General features: G+C 69.8%; 3 protein-coding genes across 7 annotated transcripts; 1 reads left to right on the top strand and 2 right to left on the bottom strand.

The window, feature by feature from the left end:
• The first annotated feature begins 643 nt into the window (after nt 1-643).
• GRN (granulin precursor) lies at nt 644-6,153 on the top strand. 4 transcript variants are annotated; one of them, XM_068996536.1, is made up of 13 exons: nt 644-722; nt 1,657-1,760; nt 1,836-1,907; nt 2,013-2,097; nt 2,186-2,289; nt 2,371-2,518; nt 2,592-2,698; nt 3,319-3,433; nt 3,514-3,611; nt 4,128-4,370; nt 5,092-5,334; nt 5,642-5,905; nt 5,975-6,153. In XM_068996536.1, exons 2-13 carry the CDS (start codon nt 1,671-1,673, stop codon nt 6,071-6,073), a joined length of 1,668 nt encoding a protein of 555 aa, XP_068852637.1. In that variant the 5' UTR covers nt 644-722; nt 1,657-1,670; the 3' UTR covers nt 6,074-6,153. The 4 variants fall into 4 exon arrangements, with proteins under 4 accessions (XP_068852637.1, XP_068852641.1, XP_068852639.1 ...); XM_068996538.1 differs by lacking the exon at nt 644-722 and adding an exon at nt 786-808; XM_068996537.1 differs by lacking the exon at nt 644-722 and adding an exon at nt 853-995.
• A 55-nt stretch (nt 6,154-6,208) lies between these two features.
• Nucleotides 6,209-14,245, bottom strand: FAM171A2 (family with sequence similarity 171 member A2). 2 transcript variants are annotated; one of them, XM_068996403.1, is made up of 9 exons: nt 14,137-14,245; nt 11,294-11,521; nt 10,331-10,423; nt 10,027-10,185; nt 9,768-9,944; nt 9,549-9,665; nt 9,075-9,201; nt 7,259-8,536; nt 6,209-6,482 (listed from the first exon to the last, which is right to left on the bottom strand). In XM_068996403.1, exons 1-9 carry the CDS (start codon nt 14,243-14,245, stop codon nt 6,428-6,430), a joined length of 2,343 nt encoding a protein of 780 aa, XP_068852504.1. In that variant the 3' UTR covers nt 6,209-6,427. The 2 variants fall into 2 exon arrangements, with proteins under 2 accessions (XP_068852504.1, XP_068852503.1); XM_068996402.1 differs by lacking the exon at nt 14,137-14,245 and having other exon boundaries at nt 11,294-11,714.
• A 1,088-nt stretch (nt 14,246-15,333) lies between these two features.
• On the bottom strand, nt 15,334-23,142 carry ITGA2B (integrin subunit alpha 2b). Its single transcript, XM_068996455.1, has 30 exons — nt 22,997-23,142; nt 22,792-22,922; nt 22,615-22,712; nt 22,366-22,531; nt 22,248-22,297; nt 21,848-21,893; nt 21,531-21,656; nt 21,400-21,447; nt 21,100-21,143; nt 20,932-20,991; nt 20,724-20,776; nt 20,378-20,586; nt 20,081-20,263; nt 19,948-19,993; nt 19,766-19,870; nt 19,596-19,651; nt 19,367-19,518; nt 19,031-19,144; nt 18,238-18,308; nt 18,007-18,154; nt 17,501-17,593; nt 17,339-17,418; nt 17,166-17,246; nt 16,993-17,095; nt 16,742-16,894; nt 16,550-16,660; nt 16,263-16,376; nt 15,944-16,051; nt 15,746-15,868; nt 15,334-15,423 (listed from the first exon to the last, which is right to left on the bottom strand). The coding sequence occupies exons 1-30, from the start codon at nt 23,140-23,142 to the stop codon at nt 15,334-15,336; spliced, it is 3,108 nt and encodes a 1,035-aa protein (XP_068852556.1).
• Between the last annotated feature and the right edge of the window lie 1,116 nt (nt 23,143-24,258).

Raw genomic sequence — 24,258 nt, 5'->3', positions numbered from 1 at the left:
ATTGGGAGGGAGGATGGGGGAGTTGGGGGGCAAAGGTTGGAGTTTAGGGGGGGTCGGGGAGATTGGGGAGGATTGAGGGGGCTGAGGGAGGTTGGAGGGGGTTGGGGAGGATTATGGGGGGGCTGTGGGGGCTGAGGGAGGTTGGGGAGGATTTTGGGGGGCTGAGGGAGGTTGGAAGGGGTTGGGGAGGATTTGGGGGGACTGGGGCGGTCTGGGGGTGCTGCCTGCCCTGGGAGCGAGGTCTGGAGGACTCAGCAGCACCAAGAAGTGAAACCCGGTGACCCGGGCAGCAGGGTCTGTGCCCCGGACAGGCACAGGGGGGTCTCTGTCCAGAACAGAGGGGTCTCTGCCCAGAGGAGGGGGTCCAGGGCCGCACAGGGGGGCTCAGGGCTGCAGGCCCGAGGGTCACTGCCTCGGGCAGGGGGGTCAGTGCCCCGGTCCGTGCCCGGTCAGTCCGGGCCCGGTCAGTCCGGCCGAGCCCCCCCCCGATTTCATCGCCCGGAGCCCCGGGGGGAGTGGGGGGCTGCGGTCACGTGACCGCCCGTCACGTGACGGGGTGCGGAGGCCACTGTGCCCGCCCCCTCACCCCTGGCTGGCCAATGGGAGCGCGGCGGGCGGGGCGGGCGGCCAATGGGCGGCGGGGGGCGGGGCTTGCGGCCAGCGAGCAGCGGGGCTTGCGGCCGGGGCCGGGCAGGGACCGGGAGAGGGAACTGGGAGCACTGGTGGGTACTGGGAGGCACCGAGGGCCACGGGGTGACTCGGAGTCCTGGGAGCTACGGGGAGACACGGGCGTAACTGGGACGTGCTGGTAGTCACGGGGGTAACTGGGAGGCACTGGGAGCTGCTGGGAGCGCTGGGAGCTGCTAGGAGGAACTGGGAGTCACGGGAGGAACTGGGAGTCACGGGAGGAACTGGGAGTCCCGGGGGCCCCTGGGAGGTGCTGGAGCGAGCTGGGAGCCATGGGGATGACTGGGAGGTGCCGGGAGCATTGAGAGGTCCTGGGAATCATGGGGGAGCACTGGGAGATACCGGGACTCGTGTGGGCCACTGGGATTCCCCGGGAGGTCCCGGGACTCTTGCGGGAACACTGGGCGGTACTGGGAGTCCCTGCTGGGAGGCATGCTGGGAGCACTGGGAGCACTGGGTCTGGTGCTGGGGGCTGTCGGGGGGTCCTGCCCTGCCCTGGGGGTGTCGCAGCGGTGGGGGGGGGGGGGGGTGCAGTGACACCAGGGTCCCCCCGAGCCGTCCCGGCAGCGAGGGGAGCAGAGCCGCCCCCGTGGGACATAACCCCACCGTGACACCCTGGGCGGGGAAGGCGGTGGCACCACCGGGAGAGGGAAGTGAAAGTGATTGTGGAAGCGGGATGGGAGGCGGAGCGGCGGGGGAGCAGCGGGGGGGCCCCGTCCGCGCCGCGGGGAGATGGTATCGGGGTGCGGTTGGGGTGCCACACACCGCAGTGCCTCCCCAGCACCCTGAGCTGCGCCCCCAGCACCCCGGCGTGGGGGCAGCTGGGTGAAATGGGGGGCTGGGTAAAGTGGGGGGCTGGGGCTTTCCCAACATGTGGCTGAAAGAAGAAGTGAGATTTAGGGGGCAGAGCTGCCCGCCCACTCAGTGAGAAGGGAAACTGAGGCCGGGGGGTTCGGGGGGGTCCCGCAGGTGCCCCCAGAGCCATGAGGACCCTCCTGCTGCTGTGGGTCGCCCTGGCCGGCGTGGGGGCCCAACTGCCCTGTCCCCATGGGGCACCCTGCCCCGTCACCCCGGTGAGTGTGCCGGGTTTGGGGGGTGGGTTGGGGGGGCCTCAGCAGGGGATGATAACCCCCCCTGTGCCCCCCCAGGCCCTGCCTGCCCGCAGTGCAGTGGGGTGCCAGGACAGCTCATCCTGCCCTGCCAGCTGCCAGCTGCCAGAGGTGAGCCGCCTCCCCCTCCCCTGTGCCTCAGTTTCCCCCTTCTCCCTGCCATTTTGGGGGCACTCCCTGACCCCCCTGCCCTCCCACCCCCTTCTCTCTCCCCAGAGTGTCCCCTGTGCCGGGGGCCACCGCTGCTGTCCCCGAGGGTCCCACTGCGGCGCTGATGGGCAGTCCTGTGTCACAGACCTGGGTACGGGGACACGGCTGGGTGGCTGGGGGACAGGGGTGGGCTTCGAGGGGACAGGATGGACACGGGGATCCCTCACCTGTCTCCGCAGCCCCCCGTGCCGTCCCCTGTCCCGATGGCCAGTCCGAGTGTCCCGATGATGCCACATGCTGTGTGACAAGCAGCGGCGCATGGGGGTGCTGCCCCATGCCCCAGGTACGGGGTGTGGGGATGTGGGGACACTGAGGGGGGACGTAGCGTGGCCATCGCTGTGACGAGCGCGGCTGGCACCCGCAGGCCTCGTGCTGCGCTGACAAGCTGCACTGCTGTCCCCATGGCACCGTCTGCGACCTGACCCGCGGGCGCTGCGTGTCCCCCGCCGGTGACACCGACGTCCCCCTGAGCACAGCCTTCCCCTCCTGGAAGCGCCAGCCCCCCGCCCCAGGTAAGGGGTGTCCCCTCGGGGTGCCCTCGCTGTGCCCACAGAGGGGACGTGGTGACACCGCGTGTCCCCTCAGTGGCGCTGCGCCAGGTGCTGTGTCCCGATGGCCGCTCGGCGTGTCCCGACGGGGCGACCTGCTGCCAGCTGTCCCCAACGCGCTACGGCTGCTGTCCCCTGCAGAACGTGAGTGCTGGCACAGCCGTGGGCACCCGGGGATGGGCACAGCTGTGCCAAACCTCCTGTGCCCAGCACCCCAAATCAGCCACCCTCACGGAACACCTCAAACCAAGCACCCCATACCAGACACCCAAATTCTGAGCACCCTCCACCAAGCACCCCTGGCCAGGCAGCCTGTGCCAGGCACCCCAAACCAGCCACCCCTCACTGGGCACTAAACCAGGCACCCCACACCCCCAACACACACCACTCACCCTGTACCATGCAGGCACCCCATCCTGGCCATCTTGTCCCAATCATCCCACACCAGACACCTCTTGCTCGGCATCCTGTGGTGGACACTGGGCCCTGGACACCCCACCCTGCGCCGTGTCCCCCATACCAGGCACCCTGCACTGCACCCCAGGCACCCTGTGCTGTGCTCCCCCCATGCCATGTCCCCCATGCTGTGCACACCCTGTCCCTGTCCCCAGGGTCCCTGTCACTCCATATCTCTGCCCCCAGGCCATGTCCTGCAGTGATGGGCAGCACTGCTGTCTGCAGGGCACCTCCATGCCATGCCCCCCATGCTGTGCACTCCCTGTCCCCATCCCCAGGGTCCCTTGTCACCCCGTGTCTCCCCCCAGGCTGTGTGCTGCAGTGATGGGCAGCACTGCTGTCCCCAGGGTACCACCTGTGACCTGATCCACTCCACCTGCACCTCCCTGGGGGGCTCTGCACCCCTGGCAGCACTGCCCACAGGTGAGACCCCCCCAGGGGGCAACCAGCCCCTGTCCTGTCCTGGGGAGGGGATACCATCCCTGAGTGTCCCCTGTCCCCAGCGCATGACGTCAAGTGTGATGAGGAGACGAGCTGTCCCAATGGGAACACGTGCTGCCGGCTCAGCTCAGGGGCCTGGGGGTGCTGCCCCCTCGAGCAGGTACAGGGGGGTCCCCTGTGCCCCCCAGGACAAGCAGATGTCCCCTGGGTGGGATGAGGGCAGCTGTGTCCTGTTCCCCTGAGAAGGACAAGGGTCGGGGTTCATTGTACTCACCCAGGACAAGATTTGATGTCCCTTGTCCGTTTTGGGAGGGACAAGGAGGGGGTCCCCTGTGCCCCTCTGGGACTGGGAGATGTCCCCTGTCCCCCAGGAGGGCTCCCACTCCCTGGTGTCCCACAGGGATGGGGGTGACAGCGAGACCTTTTGGCATCCCCCAATCAGACCCCCTGTCCTAACTGGGACCAGTTTGGGGCTCCAGTGGCAGGAGATGGTGAAGGGACCTTCCCGAGTCCCATTGAGGGGGGAGGTCAAGAATGATGAGGGGGCCCCCATATGCCCTGTTCTCCCGGCTGGGGCGGGGAATGGGCAGGAGGGGACACATTTGTCCCCCATCCTGTGGAGCTGGTGGTCCCTGGGGGGGTCCCCTGTGCTCAGCCCCCCCTCTTTGCGCCCCAGGCCGTCTGCTGCCCCGACCATGTGCACTGCTGCCCCCAGGGCTACACCTGCGACCCCGAGGGGGGCAGCTGCCTGCGGGGGGGGGACACCCGCCAGCCCTGGGTGCGCAAGACCCCGGCACTGGCCCGGGGGGGACAGGTGACATCAGGGAACGTCCAGTGTGACGAAGAGACGAGCTGTCCTGATGGGAGCACGTGCTGCCGGATGAGCCTGGGCACCTGGGGGTGCTGCCCCTTCGAGCAGGTGTGGGGGGCTCTGCCCATGGCCGTGTGGGGTGGGGGGCCCAGGGGGTGCACCCAGGGGAGCTGGGGGTCCTGGACTGAGCAGAGATTCTAGGGGGTCTTGAGGTGTCCTTGGAGGGGGGACGTGGCTCAAGGGACCCGAGTGGAGCACCCGACTGGGGGACATGGGGGCGTTGAGCAGGGCACAGCGATGACCTGTCCCCCCCCACAGCCCCTGGGCCTGGGGGTCTCCTGTGCCCTGAGGGGACAAAGGCCAGCGTTCCCTGTTCCCCAGGAGGGACAAGGCCAAGATGTCCCCCTTTGCTGCTTGAAGGATGAGGGCAGATGTCCCCTGTCCCCTGAGCAGGGTGAGGGCAGGTATCCCACGTCCTCCAGGAGGGACAGGGCAGGCTCCAAACCACTGATGGGACACAGGGCCCCTTGGGTGCCCCCCCACCCTCTGCTAACTGGGACCAGTTTGGGGCTCCAGTGGCAGGAGGTGGCAGAGGCACACAAGGCCACCGGGGTGCTCAGGGACCTTCGTGTGTCCCACAGAGGGGCACAAGTGTCACAAGGGGGTCTCCATACCTGCTGCCCTCAAAGTGGGGATAGAGCCAGGCTGGGTCTGGGGGGACACAGGACAGGGGAGGGCCGGAACAGGCAGGAGGGGATGTGTCCCCTGGAGGTCCCCAGCCGTGGTTCTGGGGGTCCCCTGTGCTCAGCCCCCCCTCTTTGCCCCCCAGGCCGTCTGCTGCCCCGACCACGTGCACTGCTGCCCCCAGGGCTACACCTGCGACCCCGAGGGGGGCAGTTGTCAACAGGGGGGGGACACCCGCCGGCCCTGGGTGCGCAAGACCCCGGCACTGGCCCGGGGGGGACAGGTGACATCAGGGAACGTCCAGTGTGACGAAGAGACGAGCTGTCCTGATGGGAGCACGTGCTGCCGGCTGAGCCTGGGCACCTGGGGGTGCTGCCCCCTCGAGCAGGTGGGGGGGGGGGGGTCCCTGGAGTGGGGGCACCCCAGGGGTGGGGGACTGTCCCGGGGAATGAGGATTTGGGAATGGAATGGGGGGTTGGGACAGAGCGTGACTGTGAGGGTGGCCCTTTGGGGACAAGCAGGGTGGGGACATGGGACACTCCCATATTTGTCACTTCCAAGGAGCCTCTTTGGGCACCCTGGGGACAGGGCTTGGCACATTCTCTGGGGCTCTGCTGGGGACACCCAGGTACCTGGGTCCCTGGTACCTGGACGCCTTTGTCCCCTACTGACCCCATCCTGTGTGTGTCCCCCAGGCCGTTTGCTGCGGGGACCACCAGCACTGCTGTCCCCGGGGCTACACCTGCAACGTGGCCACCGAGAGCTGCGAGAAGCTGCTGGCGCCCACCCCACTACTGCCAACCCCTGCAGCCCCCCGGTGGGCACCCCCTGTCCCACTGCGAGCCACTGGCTCCCACCCGCGTGGCCTCGTGCCCTGCGGTGCCACTGGCTCCTGCCGCGGGGGCCAGCGGTGCTGCCGGGCCCGGGGGGGCTCCTGGGGGTGCTGCCCCTTCGCCCAGGTGAGTGGGGGGACATCAGGGTGGGGGTGCGGGTGGCATCACCCCCTCTCACCCCATCTTTCTCTGCAGGGCTCGTGCTGCTCCGACGGCCGCCACTGCTGCCCTGCGGGGTCCCGCTGCACCGGGGGGGGCTGGGGGTGCAGCCCCCAGCGCTGGGACCTGCTCTGATATCACTGGGGACACCACCAGCACCACCCCCACCCACTGAGTGCCACCACCCCAATAAACGGTTTCTAGGAGAAATTCCATCCATGGCTTCTGGTGAGGGGGACACTGAGGCAGGAGGCGGAGGTTGGGGGGGGATTTTGTGTGTTTAATATATTAATGCCTCTAAGGAGCAGGCAGGACGTGCAGGCAGCAGCTCCCTGCCCAGCCTGGCACCCGGGGGGGGTCCCCATGGCCGCCCCCTCTGCCAGCCTGGCCCCAATGACCCCTCTTCATCCTCACCACGTAGAAAACGTTTAGAAACACAATTAAAATCCAAAGGGGGATGAGGGTGGGGGGACAGGGGCCCCCCGGCTCCTACGGCAGCTTGGAGGCACCGCTGGCTCGGGGGGCAGTGCCAGCCCCCCCTGTCCTGCAGGGACACAAGTGGGGACATGGCTCAGGGTTGGGGGAACTTGGAGCATGCAGTTCCCACCCCCAAAAGACAGGGAGGTGGATGGGGGTGTTGCGGGGGACACAGAGGGGACAGGGACAGCAGGATCCCGCGTGGCAGAGTCTGATGGCACAGGTGGGGGGTCCCCAAGCAGATTGGGACACGGGTGGCCTGGGGGTGGTCCTTCTGGCCCCTCCCCTGGCAGGACACTGGGTGGGGCTGGGCATGGGACAGGGGCAGGGAGGGATGAGAGGGTGGGAGGGCTGGTGACAGAAAGGGACAGCGGTGGTGGGATGAGATGGTGACTGAATGGGATTGTGATGGGGTGGGACAGTGATGGGACACGATGGTGGCAGGAGAGGATGGTGGTGGGCTGGGACGGGGGTGGGAGAGGACAGTGACAAGGCACGATGATGGCAGGATGGTGTGGGGAGGGTGGTGGGACGGCGTGGCAGTAGGATGGGACAGTGCCAGACAGGATAGGGTGGTGGGAGGGTGGGATGGGGATGACAGCAGTGGGATAAGATGATGGCTGTGTGGGATTGCGGTGGGATGGGACTGATGGGACAGGATGACAGTGGGAGGGGATGGTGGTGGGATGGCAGTGGGCTGGCACAGCGATGGGACAGTGACGACACAGGACGGTGGTGGGCTGAGACGGGTGACAGCAGCGGTGTCCCCGCCATCCCAGCACCCCCGATCCCCCGGGGCTTGCCCCCACCCCGGGACCCGGGGCCCGCCCTTCGCACACTCACTTGACATTGAAGACCATCAGTGGCCGCTCCTCCCGCTTCTGCCAGGGGCTCTTGCGGTCGCCCCCCTCGTCCCCGCCGTCGCCCGCCTCGGCCAGCGCCTCCTCCTCGGGGCTGGTCAGGGAGTCTCGGGGGGCTTCGCTGGCGCTGCTGCGCCCGCTGCCCCCCCCCCGCCGCCCCCCGCTGCCCGCCTCCAGCAAGGGGGCCAGCGAGCTGTCCTCGGGGGAGGCTGCGGGCAGGGTGGGCCGGGGCCCCCCGTCCTCTCCCCCGCCTCCAGCGGCCCGGGGGAGGCGGGGAGGGGGCGCGGGGCCGGGGCCGGGGCCCCTCTCGCTGCCCTGCAGGTCGATGTAGGAATGCCGAACCTGGGAGGAGCGCCCGTCCAGGGACACGAACCAGGCTCTCGGGGGTGGCGGCCCCCCCAGTTCCAGGAGCTGCTGCCCTGCCAGCGCCTGCAGCTCCCCGTTCAGCTGGGCCACCGCCGACCCGTCCAGCAGCACCGGGATGGCCACCGAGCCACTCACCGGCTGGGGGGCCCGAGCCCCGCCCCAGTTTTCCCCCTCCTCGAAGGGCTGCCCGGAGGAGGGGGCGGGCGGGGGCGCGGCCGTCGCCGCCGTCGAGCCGGGTCCCCCATCGGCTTCGGGGGGACCCTCGGGCTCGCCGGGGGCCAGGCGCATGTAGCGGGCGGGGATGAGGAGGGTGGGCATCACCCCCCGGTAAACATCCTCGGGCCCCCCGCCCCGGTCCAGGGGCCCGCAGAGGAGCAGGGGGCCGGGGGGGGCCAGCGAGGGCGGGCGCGGGGGCGGCTCAGGCAGCGGGTGCTCGGTGGGCTGCGCCCCGTAACGGGAGAACGAGGGCGAGGGGGGCCGCGGGGGGAAGGCGGCGGTGCCCCGGGGGTGCTCGTCGGGCGGCTGCAGCCCGTCCACCGAGCGGGCGGCCCGGAGGCCGAAGGCTTCGCCGGGGCGCCCATAGTCCTCGTGGGCGGGGGGCTGGCGGCGGCGGGGGCCCAGCGTGGCGGCCGGGGGCCGGGGGCCGGCGCGGAGCGGGGCGGGGGCCGGCGGCTGGAAGAAGTCCGGCCGGGCGGGGGTCAGCTCGCGGGTCGAGGGGGGCAGGCTGGGGGTGGGCAGGTCCGTGTCCCCCCCCGAGGAGGCGGTCTCCAGATGGCTGCCCCCGCACAGGAGGTCCAGCTGGGACACCGAGGTGGCCTGGTCCCGGCGCGCCGCGTCCAGCGGCCCCGGCAGCGGCAGCTTGCGGTGCTGCGCCCGCGGCTTCAGGCACCGCCGCCTGCGGGGACACGGGGGCGATGGGGGCGGGGGTCCCCCTGCTCCTCCCCTCCCTCGCCTGCTGGAGGGAGCTACAGGAGGGGGCTACAGGGCACCCAGGGGTGCTGGGGAGTGGTGTGTGCCCCCCAAATCCAGCTAAAGAGCACCCAGGGGTGCCACAGGCTGGTGCCTCCTCCCCATAGCCAACTATAGGGCATTTGGGGGTTCCAAGGGGTAGTGATCCCCTAAAAGTGGCTACAGAGCACTCAAGGGTGCCAGGAGGGTGGTGCCTCTTCCCCATAGTCAGGTCTAGGGCACCTGGGGGTGCCATGGGGTGGTGCCCCCCTTCCCAAAGCCAGATATAGGGCACCCAGGGGGACTAGGAGGATGGTGCCCCCTCCCCATACCCAGTTATAGGGTGCCAGGGAATGCTCCCCCCCAGCTATGGGGCACACAGGGGTTACAGGTGGGTGCTGCCCCCCATTCCCACATGGAATGTTGGGTGGGGGGCGTGTTCTGTTCCCACCCCCCACCATGGTCAGGATGCAGCGGGTGCTGACCTGCAGTAGTAGATGAGGAGGCAGAGGAGGATGAGCACGAGCAGGGCCAGGGCACCCAGGATGGTGAGGAGGAAGATGGTGTGGTAGGTGGTGATGTCTGTCACACCCGCTGCCATCGCCACCAGCCCTGGGGACAACAGGTTCAGAGGGGGAACCCCCCTCCCCCCAAATAGTACCCTGGGGGCTGCCCCCTGCCCCCGGACAGCCCTGGGACTGAGAGACAAAGGGACCCCCCACCAGAGCACCCCAGGGGGCTGTGATGTCCCCCCAGCCTCAGCCCTGGGGACAATGGGATCAGGGGGGAACCCCCACCCCACTAGGAGCACCTGAGTGGTCCCACACCCCTCAGGCAGCCCTGGGACAGGGGGTTCAGAGAGGGAAGCACCCCAGGGTGCTGCCACCCCGTCCCCAGCCAGCCTGTCCCCAGAGCCACGGGGACCCAGGCTGGGGGGACACCCACAGGTGTCACCTTACCTGTGCTGGGGGAGGGCAGAGCCGCTGCCCAGTATCCCAACTGGGAGGAGACAAATGTCCAGTACAGCTGCCTGCCTTCCCTTCGGATCAGCCCTGTCCCGTTACGGACCCACAGCCCTGCAGGGACACACCGGCCTGAGACCCCTCCAACTCATCACACCCCCCGCCACTCGCAGCAGGAGCTGTGTCCCCCTCTGCCACCCCCCAGCCAGCACTCACCGCTCTTGGGGTCAAACCTCCAGGCTGGCACACTGGTGGCCACCACGGCCGCGGCGTCGGGGGCCAAAGGGATGGACAGGTGGACGGGGCCGGCCAGCGGCACCTCGGTCCCGTTCCCGGTGAACAGGTGGATGCTGACAGCCGCCACCGGTGCCAGCTCCAGCCAGGTGCCATTGGCTGCGGGGACAAGGACGGGGACATCCCTAAGGGGGGCCACATGGGGTGTGTCCCCCCCCCAAGTCCTCAGTGTCCCCCATACCGCTGCCGTCCTGCTCGGCCCCGAGGAAGGCGGGGAAGGCGCGGGCCAGGCTGGGGCCGGAGGCAGCGGTGAGGGACGCGGCGAGCTGGCTGTAGGTGGAACTGCGGGGCAGGCGGGCTGCCCGCCGTGGGAACTGCGCCCACGGCTGCCCACGGCCACCTGCGGGGACATGGCAGGTGGCATCACCCAGGGGGACTGATGGTGTCACCCACTGCCATCCCCACGGCTCAGCCGTGGGGCACAGGGTGGGTGGCAGCACCCGGGGGGGCTGGTGGTGTCACCCACTGCCAGCCCCGTGGCTCACCTGGGGATCCCAGGAGGATCTGGACCAGGTCCTCGTACAGGATGAGGGTGGCCGGGCGCTCCGGGAGCAGGTAGAGGCTGATGGAGGCGTAGACTGCAAGGGGAGCAGGGGGTGATGGGGGACCCCAAAAATACACACACCTGGACCCCAAAAATACACACACACACACTCCTCCCAGGCTTGGGGGAGGACTGATGGGGCAAAGGGGGAGATGGGCTCTGCAGAGAGGGTGGGGAAGGGGGAGACAGCAAGGGGTGAGATGCATGTGGGGATGGGGACAGGAAGGACAGCTGGGGGAAAGGTGGGGCACCCCCTCCACAACCCCATCCATGCCCCCTCCATCCCCATCCCTGTACCACTTCATCCCCGAACCCCCATCCCCACACCCCCATCCCCATCCTGTATCCCCCAATCCCTGTACCCCCATCCCCACCTCCCCCATGAGTGCTCCGACATCCCAATCCCCCTCCCGGTGACCCCATTGATGCCACCCCCACTCCCCCCTGCCCTGGGGAGAAGGGCTGGTGCCCATCCCAGGGGACACCCCCAACATCCCCTGCCCTGGGATGGGGGGACTTTGAGGCCACCAGGACATGCTTTTCCCCTCCCAAAGGGGCCAGACCCCTCCCAAACACCCTTCTGTAAGGGACCCCTACAACAAAACCTCTTAGGGGTCCCCTGTAAGGAAGGGACTGAGGTCCCAGGAAGGGACTAAGGACCCCACACCAGGCTCAGAGCCTCCCAGTCCAGTACAGAGCCACCCTCAAGGAATTTAGGACTCCAATCAGACCCAGAACCCTCAGAAGGGATTGGGGATCCCCCATAACGGCTCAGATCCCCACAGGAAGGATTGTGTCCCCCAGTCAGACTCAGAGACCCCAGCAAGGGATTGGGGACCCCCAACCAGAGCCCCCCCAGGAAGGCCCTGGGGTCCCCCCCAGGTTGGGGGTCCCGGTGACTCACGTGGCAGTTTGGTGACGCGCCAGGGCACGGAGGCGGTGACGTATCCGCGGCGTGCGGCGGTGACGAGCAGCCAGGAGCCCAGGCGGTAGGGCACGGGCAGGACCCCGGTGCCCGTGTGGTCGGTGGTCCCGGCTGCCAGCGCGCTGCGGGCGCCGAACACGTCGAGGGCCGCCTGCGCCAGCGGGGCCAGCGTCCCGCTCTCGAACACCTGCACCCGCAGCAGCACCTCTGGGGGACACGGGGAGGGCACCGGCGTGGGCACGGGCACCGCACCCCCGCAGCACCAGCGGCACAGGGGACAGGGCGGGGGGACACTGTGGGGGTGGGGGGACACATCCCGGGAGTCACAGCTGCTAACCCAGGGAGCACAGCCACCATCCCAGGGGGCATGGCCACCATCCCAAGAGGTCATGGGCACCATCCTGATGGATGATGGGCACCACCCCAACAGGTGGTGGGACACACCCTGCCAGGTCATGGCCACCATCCCAGGGGGGTCATGGTCACCATCACAGCCACCATCCTGGTGGGTGATGGCCACCATCCTAGCTGGGGTGGGACTCATCCCAGTGCCCACCATCCCCAGCAGGTCACAGCCACCACCCAGGTGGGTCACAGCCACCACCCTGGCAGGTCACAGGTGATCCCCCCAGACAGCAGGCACTGTCCTGCGGGGGTGTGAGCATCACTGCTGTGCCCACCTTGTGCCCCCTCGAGGGGGCTCCTGGCCCCAGGGTGCCGTGCCCACCCGGGTGGGTGCACCCAGCCCCTCACTGCCAACCCCTCCACCAGAGGCCACCCCCAGGGTGCCGCTCACACCTGTCCCAAGGTCAGGGACCTTGGGGATGTCTCGACCCCAGCAGGTCCCACCGGCAGCAGAGGGAGAGATCCCCCCCCAGATCCCCTCCGCCAGTCCCCGCTGCAGGGCAGGGGAGGGCCCGGCTCGAGGGAGGGGGGGACCCTAAACCCCCGTGTGCCCCCGGCCCCCCCGAGCCAGCGCCATCCTGCGCATGATCCGCAGCCCTTGGCAGCTGTCCCGGCTCCGGCGCCGTCACCCAGGCAACGACCTCCTTCATCCCGCGCCCCGGGGCTCCCGCCCGGTCCCCCGCAGCCCCGGAACCCCCCCACTCCACCGGGCACCCGCCCCGGCCCCGGCCCAGATGTGGCAATGGGCGAGGGGGGAATTCGTAGCAGCTGCTTCAGCGATGCACAGGGGCGGGGGGCGGGTGTCAGGAATGGAGGGGCTGGGGGGTGTCCCCCCACATGGCCGGCGCCCGCGGGCAGGAATGTCCCTGCGGCCACACGCCGGCCACCCGCAGCTGCCGGGGGACAGCTGGCACCAACGGCGACCCCGGCGTCCCCCGGAGAGGGGGAGCCATCCCCAGCACGGGGGCACAGGCACGGCCGTCCCCTTCCCCAGTCCCTGTCCCCCCACCATCATCAAAGGTCCCCAGAGGGTGGTACGGCCACCGCGAGGCACGCTGCCCCCCCGCTGGCTCCCCAGTGCCGCCCCGTCTGACCCCACGGTCCCATGAGGCGGGGCGGGGGGTGCCAGGCCCTGGGGTGGCAGTGACGAGCCCTGTCATGTCTGTCACCCCGCAGGGATGGGGATGGGGATGGGGATGGGGATGGGCAGGGGTGACGCCAGCGGGGAGCTGAGCCAACACAGACAGGACGGGCCAGGGACCCCCCCTCACCCCACAGCCCCCCTCTCACCCCCGGGCACGTCTCACCCTGGCACACGGGCTCTGCCAGGAGGGTTTGGGGTGCAGGAGTGGGTCACAGGGAGCCGCGGGGACCCCAAGGCCCACCCTGCCTGCCGGGTGCACCCCCACCATCCTGCACCCCCGGGTGCTGCTCAAGGACTCCCCCACCATCATGCACCCCCTGGCCTGGGACCCCCACCCACCATGAGACACCCTCAAGCTCTGCTCAGGACCCCCACCCACCCTCCTGCACCCCCAAGCTCTGTCCATGATCCCCACCCAACTTCCTTCACTCCCTGGTTTGTGTGACCCCCACCCATCATCACCAACCCCTGGTGCTGCCCGGGACCCACCCCTCCCCTGTAACGCAAGGTCTGGGACCACCCCCACACTCTCGTCCCCCCCCAGCTCTGTCCGTGACCCCCACCCACCCAGCTGCACCCCCTGGCACTGCCCAGGCCCCCCACCCACCACCTTCTGCCCGCCGGTGGCCAGAACCGCCCGGGGAGGGGGAGCCAGACGGACAGACGGGGGTGCGGCCGGACAGACAGAGCCGGGGACGGACGGAGGATGGACAAGGGGGGTGGACGGGGGGAATGGAAGGCGGGCGCGGGCGCGGTGGGGGGCGGGTGGGCAGGGATGGAGGTGTCGGAGCCGGGGGGGCCGGGGAATGTCGGGTCCGGGGGACCCGGGGTGGCCGGGAGGGGATGGGGGTGTCGGGACCGGGGGGATTCGGGGCGGGGGGTGGGCGGGGATGGGGGTGTGGGGGCGGGGGGCTGCCGGGGAGTGTCGGGGCGGGGGTCGGGCGGGGGCCGGTGCTGCCGAGGGGGTGTCGGGGCCAGGGGATACCGGGGGGAAGTCGTGGCGGGGGTCGGGCGGGGATGGGGGGCCCGGTGCTGGGATCGATCGGGGGGTGGTGCCGGGGGGGAATCGGGTTCAAAGGATGCCGGAGGGATGTCGGTGCGGGGCTCGGGCGGGGATGGGGAGTGGGGGCGTTGGTCGGGCTGGGGTGGTGCGGGGCAGGGGGGTGGGGGCCAAGGGATGCCGGGGGGATGTGGGCGCGGGGATCGGGAGGGGAGGGCGGCGGGGGGTGTTGCCGGCGGCGCCCCCCGCCCCGCACACAAAGGCCGCTCTCACCGTGCGCTCCCGGCTCCGCCGCGCCCCGCGCCCGCCGCCCGCCCGCGGCCGCCAGCAGCAGCAGCACCGGCAGCGGCGGCAGCGGCGGCAGGAGGCGGCGGGGCCGCATGGTGGCTCCGCGCCGTTACCCCGCCATGCCCGGCCCGCCCGGCCCGTCCGCCCGCCCGCCGCGGGGACCGGGCTCCACCTGCCGGAGCCGCCGGGCACGGCCGCCCAGTGCCCACCCCCGGAGCGGCACCGCCCCGGCACCGGGACCACCCCCGGCACCGCCCCGAGACCCCCGGGCCCACCCCCGGTACCGCCCCAGACCCCCGGCACCGCCCCCTGCACTGCCCCGGGAGGGAGGGCAGGGACCCATCGTCGGTACCGCAACTGCCTCCGCAGCCCCTCCCCGGGACCGCTGCGGGACCTGGACCGGGACTCGGTACCGGCACCGGCATCCCGGGACTGACCCTGGTATTGGCAGCGGCATCTCAGGACCCACCCCCGACATCGGCACCGATCCACCTCTGACACTGCCTCGAGCCCCGGCACTGACCCCGGTACCGATCCCGACCCTTGTACCCACCCCCGGTACCACCCCGGGACCAGGACCGGGACCCGCACTGCGGGACTCACTCCGATACTGGCACCGGCAGCCTCGCACTGCCCGCGGTACCGCACAGGCCTCCGGGGACCCATTCCCGACTCCGCTCCAAGCCCCGAGACAAGGACACGGTACCGGCACCGGCATCCCCGGACTGACCCAGTACCGGCACCGGCACCCCAGGACCCACTCCCGGTACTTCCTTGAGCCTCAGTGTCGATCCCCCGTACCGCAGCGGCATTTCGGGACTGGCCCTTGGCACTGCCCCGACCCCCCGGCCTCATCCTCGGGACTGACCCTGGTACCGTGACCCACCCACGGTACCAGCCCCGGTACGGATCCCCCAGCACTGCACAAGCCCCCGGGACTGACCCCGGCACCAACCCCCACTGCCCTCCCGGGGCACCCCACAAGGGCACACGGGGGTCCCCAAAAGCCTCCCTGCCCCCCTGCCGGTGCGGGTCCGGGGGGGCACAACCACATCGCCATGGGCAGCACCCGAGGGCCAGGCAGGGATTTATTGTCCGGGGGGAGCAGAGGGGGGCTGGGGTCCCACGGGCACTGGGAGGGGCTGCGCGGGGGTGGGGCACAGGGGGACCCCGGGGACACCGCTAGTCCTGGGTGTCCCCCGGCTCCTGGGCCTGGCCGGGCTCCTGCGTGTCCCCCTCGGTGGGCGGGCGCGTCCTCTTGAAGAAACCCGTCTGGAAGGGGACACGGTGACAGTCGGGCCCCGGGGGACCCCACAGCACCAACCCCAGGGATCCCACAGCATCAGCCCCCAGAGGTGCCACAGGGACCCCATGAAAGCTCCTGAGGGACCCCCTGGCACCGGCCTCTGGGGACCCCACGGTGTCACCTGCCTGGGACCGCACGACATCACCAGTGCTGCTGCCCCCCCATCCTGCCCCACATCCCCCACCCCAGCACTATGTCCCATGTTTCATGGTCCCTCTGGTGCCGGTGAGGCCCCACCACCATGGTGGATGTCACCAGCGTCCCCAGTGTCCCCCTGGGCCCACTCACCTTCCACATGAGGAGGACGAGGAGGGTGAGGAGCAGGAGCCCGGCCAGGACCCCCAGCACCACCCACCACACTGGCACAGGGCCCTCGCCCCCGGGGCTGGCACGCACCACGTGGGTGTCGGTCTGCAGAGGGACAGGTGGGTGACACCGCTGCCACCACGGCCTGTCCCTGTGTCCCCACACCCACGCCAGCCCTACCTCAGCCCTGCCGGTGGGCAGGACCCGGGGCTGGACGCGGTAGGGCATGGCCGAGGTGTTGAACCACGCTTGTGACTGGATGAGGAACTGCGTCAGGAGGTGCTCCCGCTAGGGACGGATGAGGTGACACGCGAGGGACACATGGGGACACATGGGAACCTGGCGTCAGGGGTGCTGGCAGCTAACAGGGCACCCATGACCCCACACATGGTATCCCCAGGGTGCTCTCTGGGGACCACCATGCAGGAAGGGCCATGGCAGGGATGCCCTGGGGCCACAGTGCCACCCCAACCCCTCTGCCCCCAGGAGGGGACAGTACCTGCTGCAGGGTGTCCATCCAGAGCAGGGCGTGGACGCTGACCAGTGCCCGCTGGTCCTTGCCCAGGCTGGGCACGTGGCAGGTGATGTCCACGCACGTGGCATTGTCACAGTCCTGAGGGACAACGGTGGGTGCTGGGGGCCCCCCAGCCCAGGGGACACTCCCAGCCCTGTACCCACCATGGGCTGCAGGTCCCCAGGGTCACCCAAGGGATGCGGTCCCCCGCCCTGGCACCCCCCGGCCCCGCACCCATCACATCCCGCAGGTCCCCAGGGTCACCCGCTCACCACACGGACGAGGTCCCCCAGGCCGGCTCCCGGGGGCGGCTCCGCCTCCCGGCGCTCCCGCTGGTGGGTGCCGTTCCCGGGCGCTGCGGTGGTCGGGTGGGGGATCTCCAGCTGGAAGGGGACACAGAGGTGGCACCCACTGCCCTGACTCGCCCCAGCGCCCGCGGGTGGGCAGCGGCCCCGCAGCCCTACCTGGGCGGGGTTGAGAGCGGGGTGGTGGGAGCAGTTCATGCCCCCCTCCGTGCCCAGCTCCAGCAGGTAGAGCAGGACGTGGTCGCCCAGCTGGTGGGGGATGGCGACGCTCAGGGTGACCCCGCTGACGGTGCCGGGACCTTTGTTGTGGAGCTGCAGGAGGACGGTGGGGTGATGCCCAGCACAGGGGGTGACGCCGGGGAGGGGACAGAGGGGACATCCCCTGAGCACGCGCGGGTGCAGTGTCCCACCTCATAGATGTGCTCCACCTTGATGCCGTGGTCCTCGAGCTGCCGGCTGCCCTCCACCCGGTGCCAGCTCGTGGGCAGTACCGTGGTGGCAGGCAGGGAGGTGCTGGTGGGAGAGGAGGGTCAGTGTCCCGCTCTGTCCCCCCCATTGTCCCCATGTCCCCCCGGACCCTCACCCTCGCAGCTCCATCTCTGCCTCTGCCTCCACGGGCACTGTCACCGTCACTGACGCGTTGCTGGGGCTGGGGCTGTTCTTGCTGTGGGGACACAGAGACATGAGGGATGGACATTGAGTTTGGGGACCGTGTCCCAGCAGCGGGTGGGGGGCAGGGGGACAGCAGGGTGTCACCTCCGCAGCTGGAGGTGGAAGGTGATGGCGTGCCCCATGTCCTCCAGCCCGGACACGCTCAGCTCCAAGTCCACGGTGATCTGGGGGACAGCACAGGAGAGGGGCAGGTGGGTGACCAGCCCCAATGGGTGACAGGCACAGCAGGGACCCCCGTCTCCTTACCTGGGCTCCCGCTTTCATGGGGTTGCCCAACTCGCAGAGTACCACACGGGTCCCATTCTCCTTCTTGGGGTTGCAGCTGAGCTTCTCCTGCCCCTGCAGGGTGGGGACATGGGACAGGGACACATCATGGATCCCCCCATGAGCCAACCACCCTGCGGACCTGCACGAGCTGAGGGCAGGGCTTGAGCCCCACACCCCGGACACCCCTGAAGGCCCATCACCAGTGGGCATCCCATGGAGGGTGATGGGCACCAAGGGCAGGACTTGAGCCCCCCGACCCAGGGTCCCTGGGCACCCATCCCCACCAGGCACACCCATGGAGGATGATGGAGATGGAGGATACAGTGTAAGCCCCCCGATGTGGGTCACCCCCTGTGCTGGGCATCCCCCAGCACCCATCACCACTGGACACCCCCAAAAATGGTGACGGCTACCAAGGACAGGACATGACCCCTCCCTCCCCCCGTCACCCCTGTCACCCCCATCACCCCCCATGCGACACCCACCGGGATGGTGCTGCGGGCAGCCTGGTAGTGGGTGCCGGGGGGCAGCTGCACCCTCAGCTCGGCCTCGAAGGCGCCTTCGCCCGCGTTGGTGGCGTTGGCACGCAGGGACAGCGCGGCCTCTGCCCCGATCAGCAGGCGTTGGCTGGGGCTGGGGACATGGGGACAGGGCTCAGCACCCCGAGGGGACACCGAACACTCCCTCACCCCCCTCCCCTCCCCCCCGGTGCTCACGTGTCAGCGGCCAGGTGGAGGTCGGGGACACAGAGGTTGTCATCGCCACAGTCCTCCAGGATGATGTGGGTCTGGGAGGGGAGAGGGAGGGGACAGGGAACCCCCCATCCAGGGTGAGGTGGGGGAGGGGGAGTCATTGGGGACAGCAGGGGACACGGGGGGACATCCTGGGGAGGGATTGGGCTGGTGGGGGGACCAGAGGGGACATCCCAGAGGGAAGATTTGGGACAGGGCAGGGTAGAGAGGGGACATTCTAGGGAGAGACTGGGGATGGTGGAGCGGAGCAAGGTGACATCTCCGGGAGGGAAGAACGGGGCAGCAGAGGGGACATCCAGGGGACGACTGGGGACACACCAAGGAGGGAGCAGGGACAGCAGGGGGAGATCCTGGGGAGGGATTGGGGATGGCAGAGGGGACATTCTCGGGGTGGGAATGGGGGACAGTGCTGGGTACAGAAGGGACATCCCAGGGAGGGATTGGGGACTGCAGGGTGAGCACAGAGGGCAGAACGGGAGGGATACGCCAGGGAGTGGCAGGGACAGTGGGGGGGCACATTCCAGGGGGAATGAGGGACAGTGGGGGGGTAGGAGCCACATCCCGGTGGAAACTGGGGACAGTGGGGGGGACAGGGGCAATGTCCCAGGGGGATGTTGGGGACACTGGCACAGGCTGGGAACCCCGGAGCTGAGCACACCCGGGCTGGGGGTACCCACACGTGCCCTGGCCCAGCCGTGGGGATGAGCCCACCCCCTGTCACCACGGTGACGTCCCCCCACAGCCACGTCCCCCCTACCTGTGCCTGCACCAGGGTGTCCCCGTAGAGCACCAGACCTGGGGCCTCTCTGGGCAGCGTCAGGGCCACGCTCAGGGCCACCGGGCTCAGCTTGTCCTTGAACTCAGCCTTGTCCTGGGGACACCCATGGGCAGAGCACTCTGGAGGGCATCCCGTGCCCACCTCACCCTAGGGCCCCCACCCACCACTGTCCCCATCCCTGTTACCCACCCTTCTGGGACACGGGGACACTGTTATCCCCGATCCCTGTTCCCATCCCTGTCCCCATCCTGGCTGGGGGTGCCACATTCCCGTTCCTGTCCCCCACCCTCTGCCGCGCTGTCGCTGTGCCCGTACCCGCAGGTAGGCGGTGAGGTTGTTGCACACAGGGCGTGTCCCCGGTGCCACCACCAGCACTTCCTGCCAGGACGATTGGTGTCCCTGCAGCAGCAGGACCCTGCGCGACGACCGGGGCTTCAGCCGGTCCAGCTGCAGCTCGGCCTCCAGGTCTGGTGGGGAATGGGAGGGTGGCACTGGTGACACCCCCGCAGTGCTCGTGTGTCCCCCGGGTGACACTGGCACTCACAGATGCTCTGAGGGATGTGCTGGCCCGTCACGCTGACACAAAACACCACATGGAAGCTGCGGGTGGACAACACCAACAGGTGCTCAGGGACCTGTCCCGTCCCCACGGTGGTGTCCCCATGGTCCCCACAGTGGGGTCCCCATAGTGTTCCCGCGGCAGTGCCCCCTCACCAGCTGACACGGACACTGGAGCCGGGCAGGACACAGTCCAGGACCTCAGGGTTCAGCCCGTCGGGGACACTCAGCTGGGTCTGGGCCACCACCACGGGTAGTCCCCTGGGGCACGGGGATATTGCTGAGGTGCCGGGGGACCCAGCAGGGAGCCCCGGGCCACCGCAGGGACGGGCACTCACTGGTACACGGCCACCTTGGCCGCCCCGTAAGCCCCCACGAGCAGATCTGCGGGGACAAGCAGAGGGTCGGTGCCGGGGTGGTGACACCGGGGTGGCAGGGCGGTGGCAGGGCGGTGGCGTGCCAGGACTGTACCCGCGTAGCCGTTGCCGTCCAGGTCGGTGGCACCACGCAGCGCGAAGCCGAAGGCGGCGGGGCCGGGGAAGGGGCTGCTGAGGCGCTGCGTGGGCACCGGCGCCAGCCCCTCGCTCTGCCCGCGGAAGATGAAGACCTGCCCGCTGCCACTGTCACCCCCCTGCGGGGCACCCACGGCCACGTCTGGGGACAGAAGGGACGTGAGCGCCTGCCCAGGCTCTTCTGCCTCAGTTTCCCCAAGGCGCGGCACCAGGGGTGGCACGACCCCCGTCCCACCCCTGCCCGCCGCGGTGTTACCGCCGAAGCCGTCCTTGTCCAGGTCCCCGAGGCTGGCGATGGCGGCGGCGAAGCGGCCGTAGGGGTGGGTGCCCGTCAGGGTCTGGGGGGGCCCGGCGAGGGGCTGCTGTCCCCGCCCCAGGTAGAGGTAGAGGCGCCCCAGTTCGCTGCGCTGCCCGTCGGGGCGCCGGTCCATGTACAGGGGGGCACCCACCAGCAGATCGTCCCGCCTGTGCCCGGCGCGGGGTCAGGGTCAGGGTCCCCAGGTTTGGGGGCCGGGGGCACCCAGCGGTGTGCCAGGCACGCGGCAGGACCCCTGGGTGTCCCCGTGGAGGGGGGGGGGGGGGGGGACTGTCCCTGCTCTCACCCGTCCCCATCGACATCGGCCACTGCCACCGTGTGCCCGAAGTACGAAGCCACCTGGAAAGGGTCCGGGTAGAGGGTGCCACCGGGGGGTGCCGGGAGCACAGTGGTCGGGGGGGCTGGGGGAGCAGGGGGGTGCTGGGGGGCTGGGATGGGGGGCAGGAGTGCTGTGGAGCACCGGGGGTGCTGGGGGTGGCACAGGGCAGGGGTACCTGCTGGCTGACGATGCCCCGCAGCCAGCGCAGAGTGTCCCCCGCAGAGAAGATCTCCACCTGCCCAGGGCAGTGTCAGACGCCAGCCCCAGCCCGGGGTGACACGTGGTGGCGTCCCCTGGTGTCCCCTCGGCCAGGCACCGGCACCGGGCACTCCGCAGCACTCACCTCACCCCTCGTGTTGCTCTTGTTGGGGACCCCCACCACGTACTCTGCGAGGGATGAGAGCCCTGAGTGCCCCCTCCCCACACTGGGACATTGAGGGGAGCACGGGGACACCCCTGGCACTGGGGTGGGCACAGGGATACCCCTGGTGCGACATGGGGGCATGAGGGCACAGAGATGGATGGGACCCCTGTCCTGGTACAATCTCTGTGCAGCCCCCTCGGGAAGGGGAGCAGGGTCACTCTGGAGCCCCGGGATGCCCCAGGCCCACCAACCCCTGTCCCCTGCACCCCCCAGCCCTACCTTTGGTTTTGGGGTTGCCATCAAACTCGCCCACAGCCACCGAGTACCCTGCAGGGAGATAGGCATTGGTGACCCCGGGGTGTCCCAGCAGGAGCTGGCAGTGGGGCAGGGTGCCCGTGCCCCCTGCTCACCCCGGTACCCGTCCTCGTAATCGCTGGACACCGGCGCCGTGGGGCGCCCGGGGCTCCCCGGCCACAGCAGGGACGTGCCGAGGAAGCGCCTGAGGATCTTGTCCATCTCCACCGCGTATACGAGCCCTGGGGGACACCGCGGGGGGAGCACCGGCACTGCCGGGGCACCCGCTGCCACGCGCCCTGGGCTGCCAGTGCCACTGCGGGTGGCACTTACGGGGTACCCCATGCGGGGTGCCCTCCTCCCGCCGTGCCCAATCAAAGGGAGCAGCCCGGGAACACCAGCCGGGGTGGCAACGCCGGCGGGAAGGACTCACCCGAGAAGTAGTACCCGCCGGGGGCACCCAGCACCAGCGTCCCGTCCTGAGGGAGGAGCTGGCTCAGCATCACCCTGGGGCACCCTGGCATCTCCCCCAAGCATCCTCACCCAAGTATCCCCCACGCAAGCATCCCCCATCCTGGCACCCCCACCCCAGCATCCCCCCCACTCCTAGGATCTCTCCTCCTGGAATTCCCATTCCAGCGTCCCCCATCTCAGCATCCCCACCCTAACGTCCCCCGCCGTTACACCCAGGTACCATCCTGGCCACACCCTCTGCATCTCTATCAGCAACCCATGGGCATCCCGGGGGGCACCCCGACCACGCAGCCCCCTGACCCCACCCCCAAGGTGCCCGAGTCCCCCGAGTCCCCCGAGCCCCTCCGGTCCCCTCTCACCGGGGTGACAGCGGCGCTGAAGCCGATCTCGCAGTAGCGCTTGTCGTACACTGAGGGCACAGGGCAGGGTCAGACCGACGCCGGTTTGGGGCACCCCCCGGCCCCGATCCCCGCTCACCGTAGCTCCTCTGGCGGTAGGTGCCGGCCATGGTCTGGTCGCGGCAGGGCGAGTACCACACCGCGCGCCGCTGCCCCGGGCTGTGCACGAAGCAGGTGCCCGTCGGGGTGCGGAACGCCTCGTGCTGCCCCTCCATCGCGTTCCAGTGCTGCAGCGGGGCACAGACCTGGGCACGGCGATGGGACAGGCTGGGTGCCCACCCCGCCGCCACCCAAGGCTGCCCACATCCCCCCCCCCGGATGCACCCACCACCAGTTTGCCGTCCCAGCTGGTGACGGACGCTCCCAGCCACTGGTGCGACTTGTAGGTGTGGAGCTCCAAGGTGCCCTGGCTCTCGATCTCGTCCCCTGGGGGAGCGGGAGAGGGGGAATATACGGAGCTGGCACCCCCCCGGCGCCCACCCCCCGCCCCACAGCGCCCACGCACCCGCAGTGTCGATGGGGAGGGGGTGGCAGGGGGTCTCGTTGCGGGGCCAGGAGCAGAGGAAGACGGCGCCGGGCTGAGCCACTCCGGGCTGGGAGGTGTTGGCACGGGGGGCCCCCACCGCCACGGTGGGCCTGGGGAGGCAGAGCGGGTGTCAGGGTCGGGGACCGGTGCCGTGCCCGACCTCGACACCCCGGTGCCTCCCTACCTTCCCTCGCTCATGTGGAAATCCAGGGCGAAGCCGAAATAGCTGCCAGGGGGTCCGTCGAAGGTGATGGGGGGGTCCTGGAGAAGCCCCAGGGTGGGGGGCAGGCGCAGCCCCCCGAGGAGCAGCAGCACCCGCAGCAGCCCCATCGTCGCCCCAAAATGTGGCCACAGCGCCGGCACAGCCCGTCCCGGGGCGTCCCTGGCTTATCTCGGGGGACGCAGCTGGGGACGGGGCCAGCGGGAACGGGGAACACAGGAAGGACCCCCCCGGAGGCACATCCGCTCCTGCAGGGAGCCAGAGAGGTGCGGGGGAGATGGATGGGGTCGGAGCAGGGCGGGGGACAGGAGGTGGCAGTGCCACCGGAAGACACGGTGACAGGGTGGGGACACGGCCACAGCAGCCTGAGCCTACCGCCCGCCGGGGCCGCATCCAGCCCACCACGGGGTGCCGGTCTTAGGGTGGATATTTTGGGATGTCCATCTTGGGGTGGCTATTTCGGGGTGCGGGCAGTCCCTACCAGCGGAAATGTGGCGAGGAGGGGGGAGGACAGCAGGGCACAGGGCCCCTCCATCGCCCCCGATATCCCCTCCGCAGCCGGATGGAGCTGACAGCACCGAGCCCGCCAGCGCTGGGCATCACCCCCACACTGTGTCCCCTTCCCCAGGGCAGGGACACCCCAAAACCCTGCCAGGGGAGAGGGGGGCCGGCAGCACCAGCGCTGTGCAGGGCTCTGGCAAGGGACGGGGGGCACGGTAGGGACAGCCCCAAGCCAAGTGAGCGAGGCGTGTCCCTGTCCCCGCGGAACAGCCGGTGCCCCGCAGCCGAGCCAGGCCTGCGGCAGCCGCGGGGGCTCAGCCCTGCCCGGACAGCGCCGGCAGCCCCCGAACGCCCCTGCAGAATTAATTTAAACTCTATTAATTAAGGACTCTCGGGCAGCTCCTCGTGCCAACCCAGAGCTGGTGGCATCTCCCCGGGAGCCAGCCCGTGTGAAAAGGAGCTTTCCTCCTCTCCATCTCTGAAGCTGCAGGTGGGAAGCAGGACAGGGGAGTCGGGGGGCCTCGAGGGGCACAGGGGGGTCCCCACAGAGCCAAGTGGCACCTTGGCCCCTGATGGGGGACACAGCCCCCAGAGCCGGGGCTGCTCCAGCCCTTCGGAGCAGCTGGAGCCTCTCGGCCGCCCTGGAGCAGCTGCAGTTGGAAGAGAGTGGGATTTGCCCAAAGCCGTGGCAGAGCTACGCGGGGTGGGAAGGGTTCAGCTGAGCC

This window comes from Aphelocoma coerulescens, chromosome 27 (assembly GCF_041296385.1).
Source record: "Aphelocoma coerulescens isolate FSJ_1873_10779 chromosome 27, UR_Acoe_1.0, whole genome shotgun sequence".
NCBI lineage: Eukaryota > Metazoa > Chordata > Aves > Passeriformes > Corvidae > Aphelocoma > Aphelocoma coerulescens.
This window is presented reverse-complemented; position numbering and strand designations above follow the sequence as displayed.

Coding starts and splice junctions, on each gene's coding strand:
- FAM171A2 (XM_068996402.1), bottom strand. CDS start 11,714: ATGGTGCCCATGACCTCTTGGGATGGTGGCCATGCCCCCTGGGATGGT. Junction 10,186..10,330: donor GATCCTCCTGGGATCCCCAG/GTGAGCCACGGG, acceptor ATGTCCCCGCAG/GTGGCCGTGGGCAGCCGTGG. Junction 9,666..9,767: donor GAGGTTTGACCCCAAGAGCG/GTGAGTGCTGGC, acceptor GTGTCCCTGCAG/GGCTGTGGGTCCGTAACGGG.
- GRN (XM_068996536.1), top strand. CDS start 1,671: ATGAGGACCCTCCTGCTGCTGTGGGTCGCCCTGGCCGGCGTGGGGGCC. Junction 2,098..2,185: donor GTCCTGTGTCACAGACCTGG/GTACGGGGACAC, acceptor CTGTCTCCGCAG/CCCCCCGTGCCGTCCCCTGT. Junction 3,612..4,127: donor GGTGCTGCCCCCTCGAGCAG/GTACAGGGGGGT, acceptor TTTGCGCCCCAG/GCCGTCTGCTGCCCCGACCA.
- ITGA2B (XM_068996455.1), bottom strand. CDS start 23,142: ATGGGGCTGCTGCGGGTGCTGCTGCTCCTCGGGGGGCTGCGCCTGCCC. Junction 22,298..22,365: donor CTACCGCCAGAGGAGCTACG/GTGAGCGGGGAT, acceptor CTGTGCCCTCAG/TGTACGACAAGCGCTACTGC. Junction 16,377..16,549: donor TGGGGGACCTCGTCCGTGTG/GTGAGCGGGTGA, acceptor GTTGTCCCTCAG/GACTGTGACAATGCCACGTG.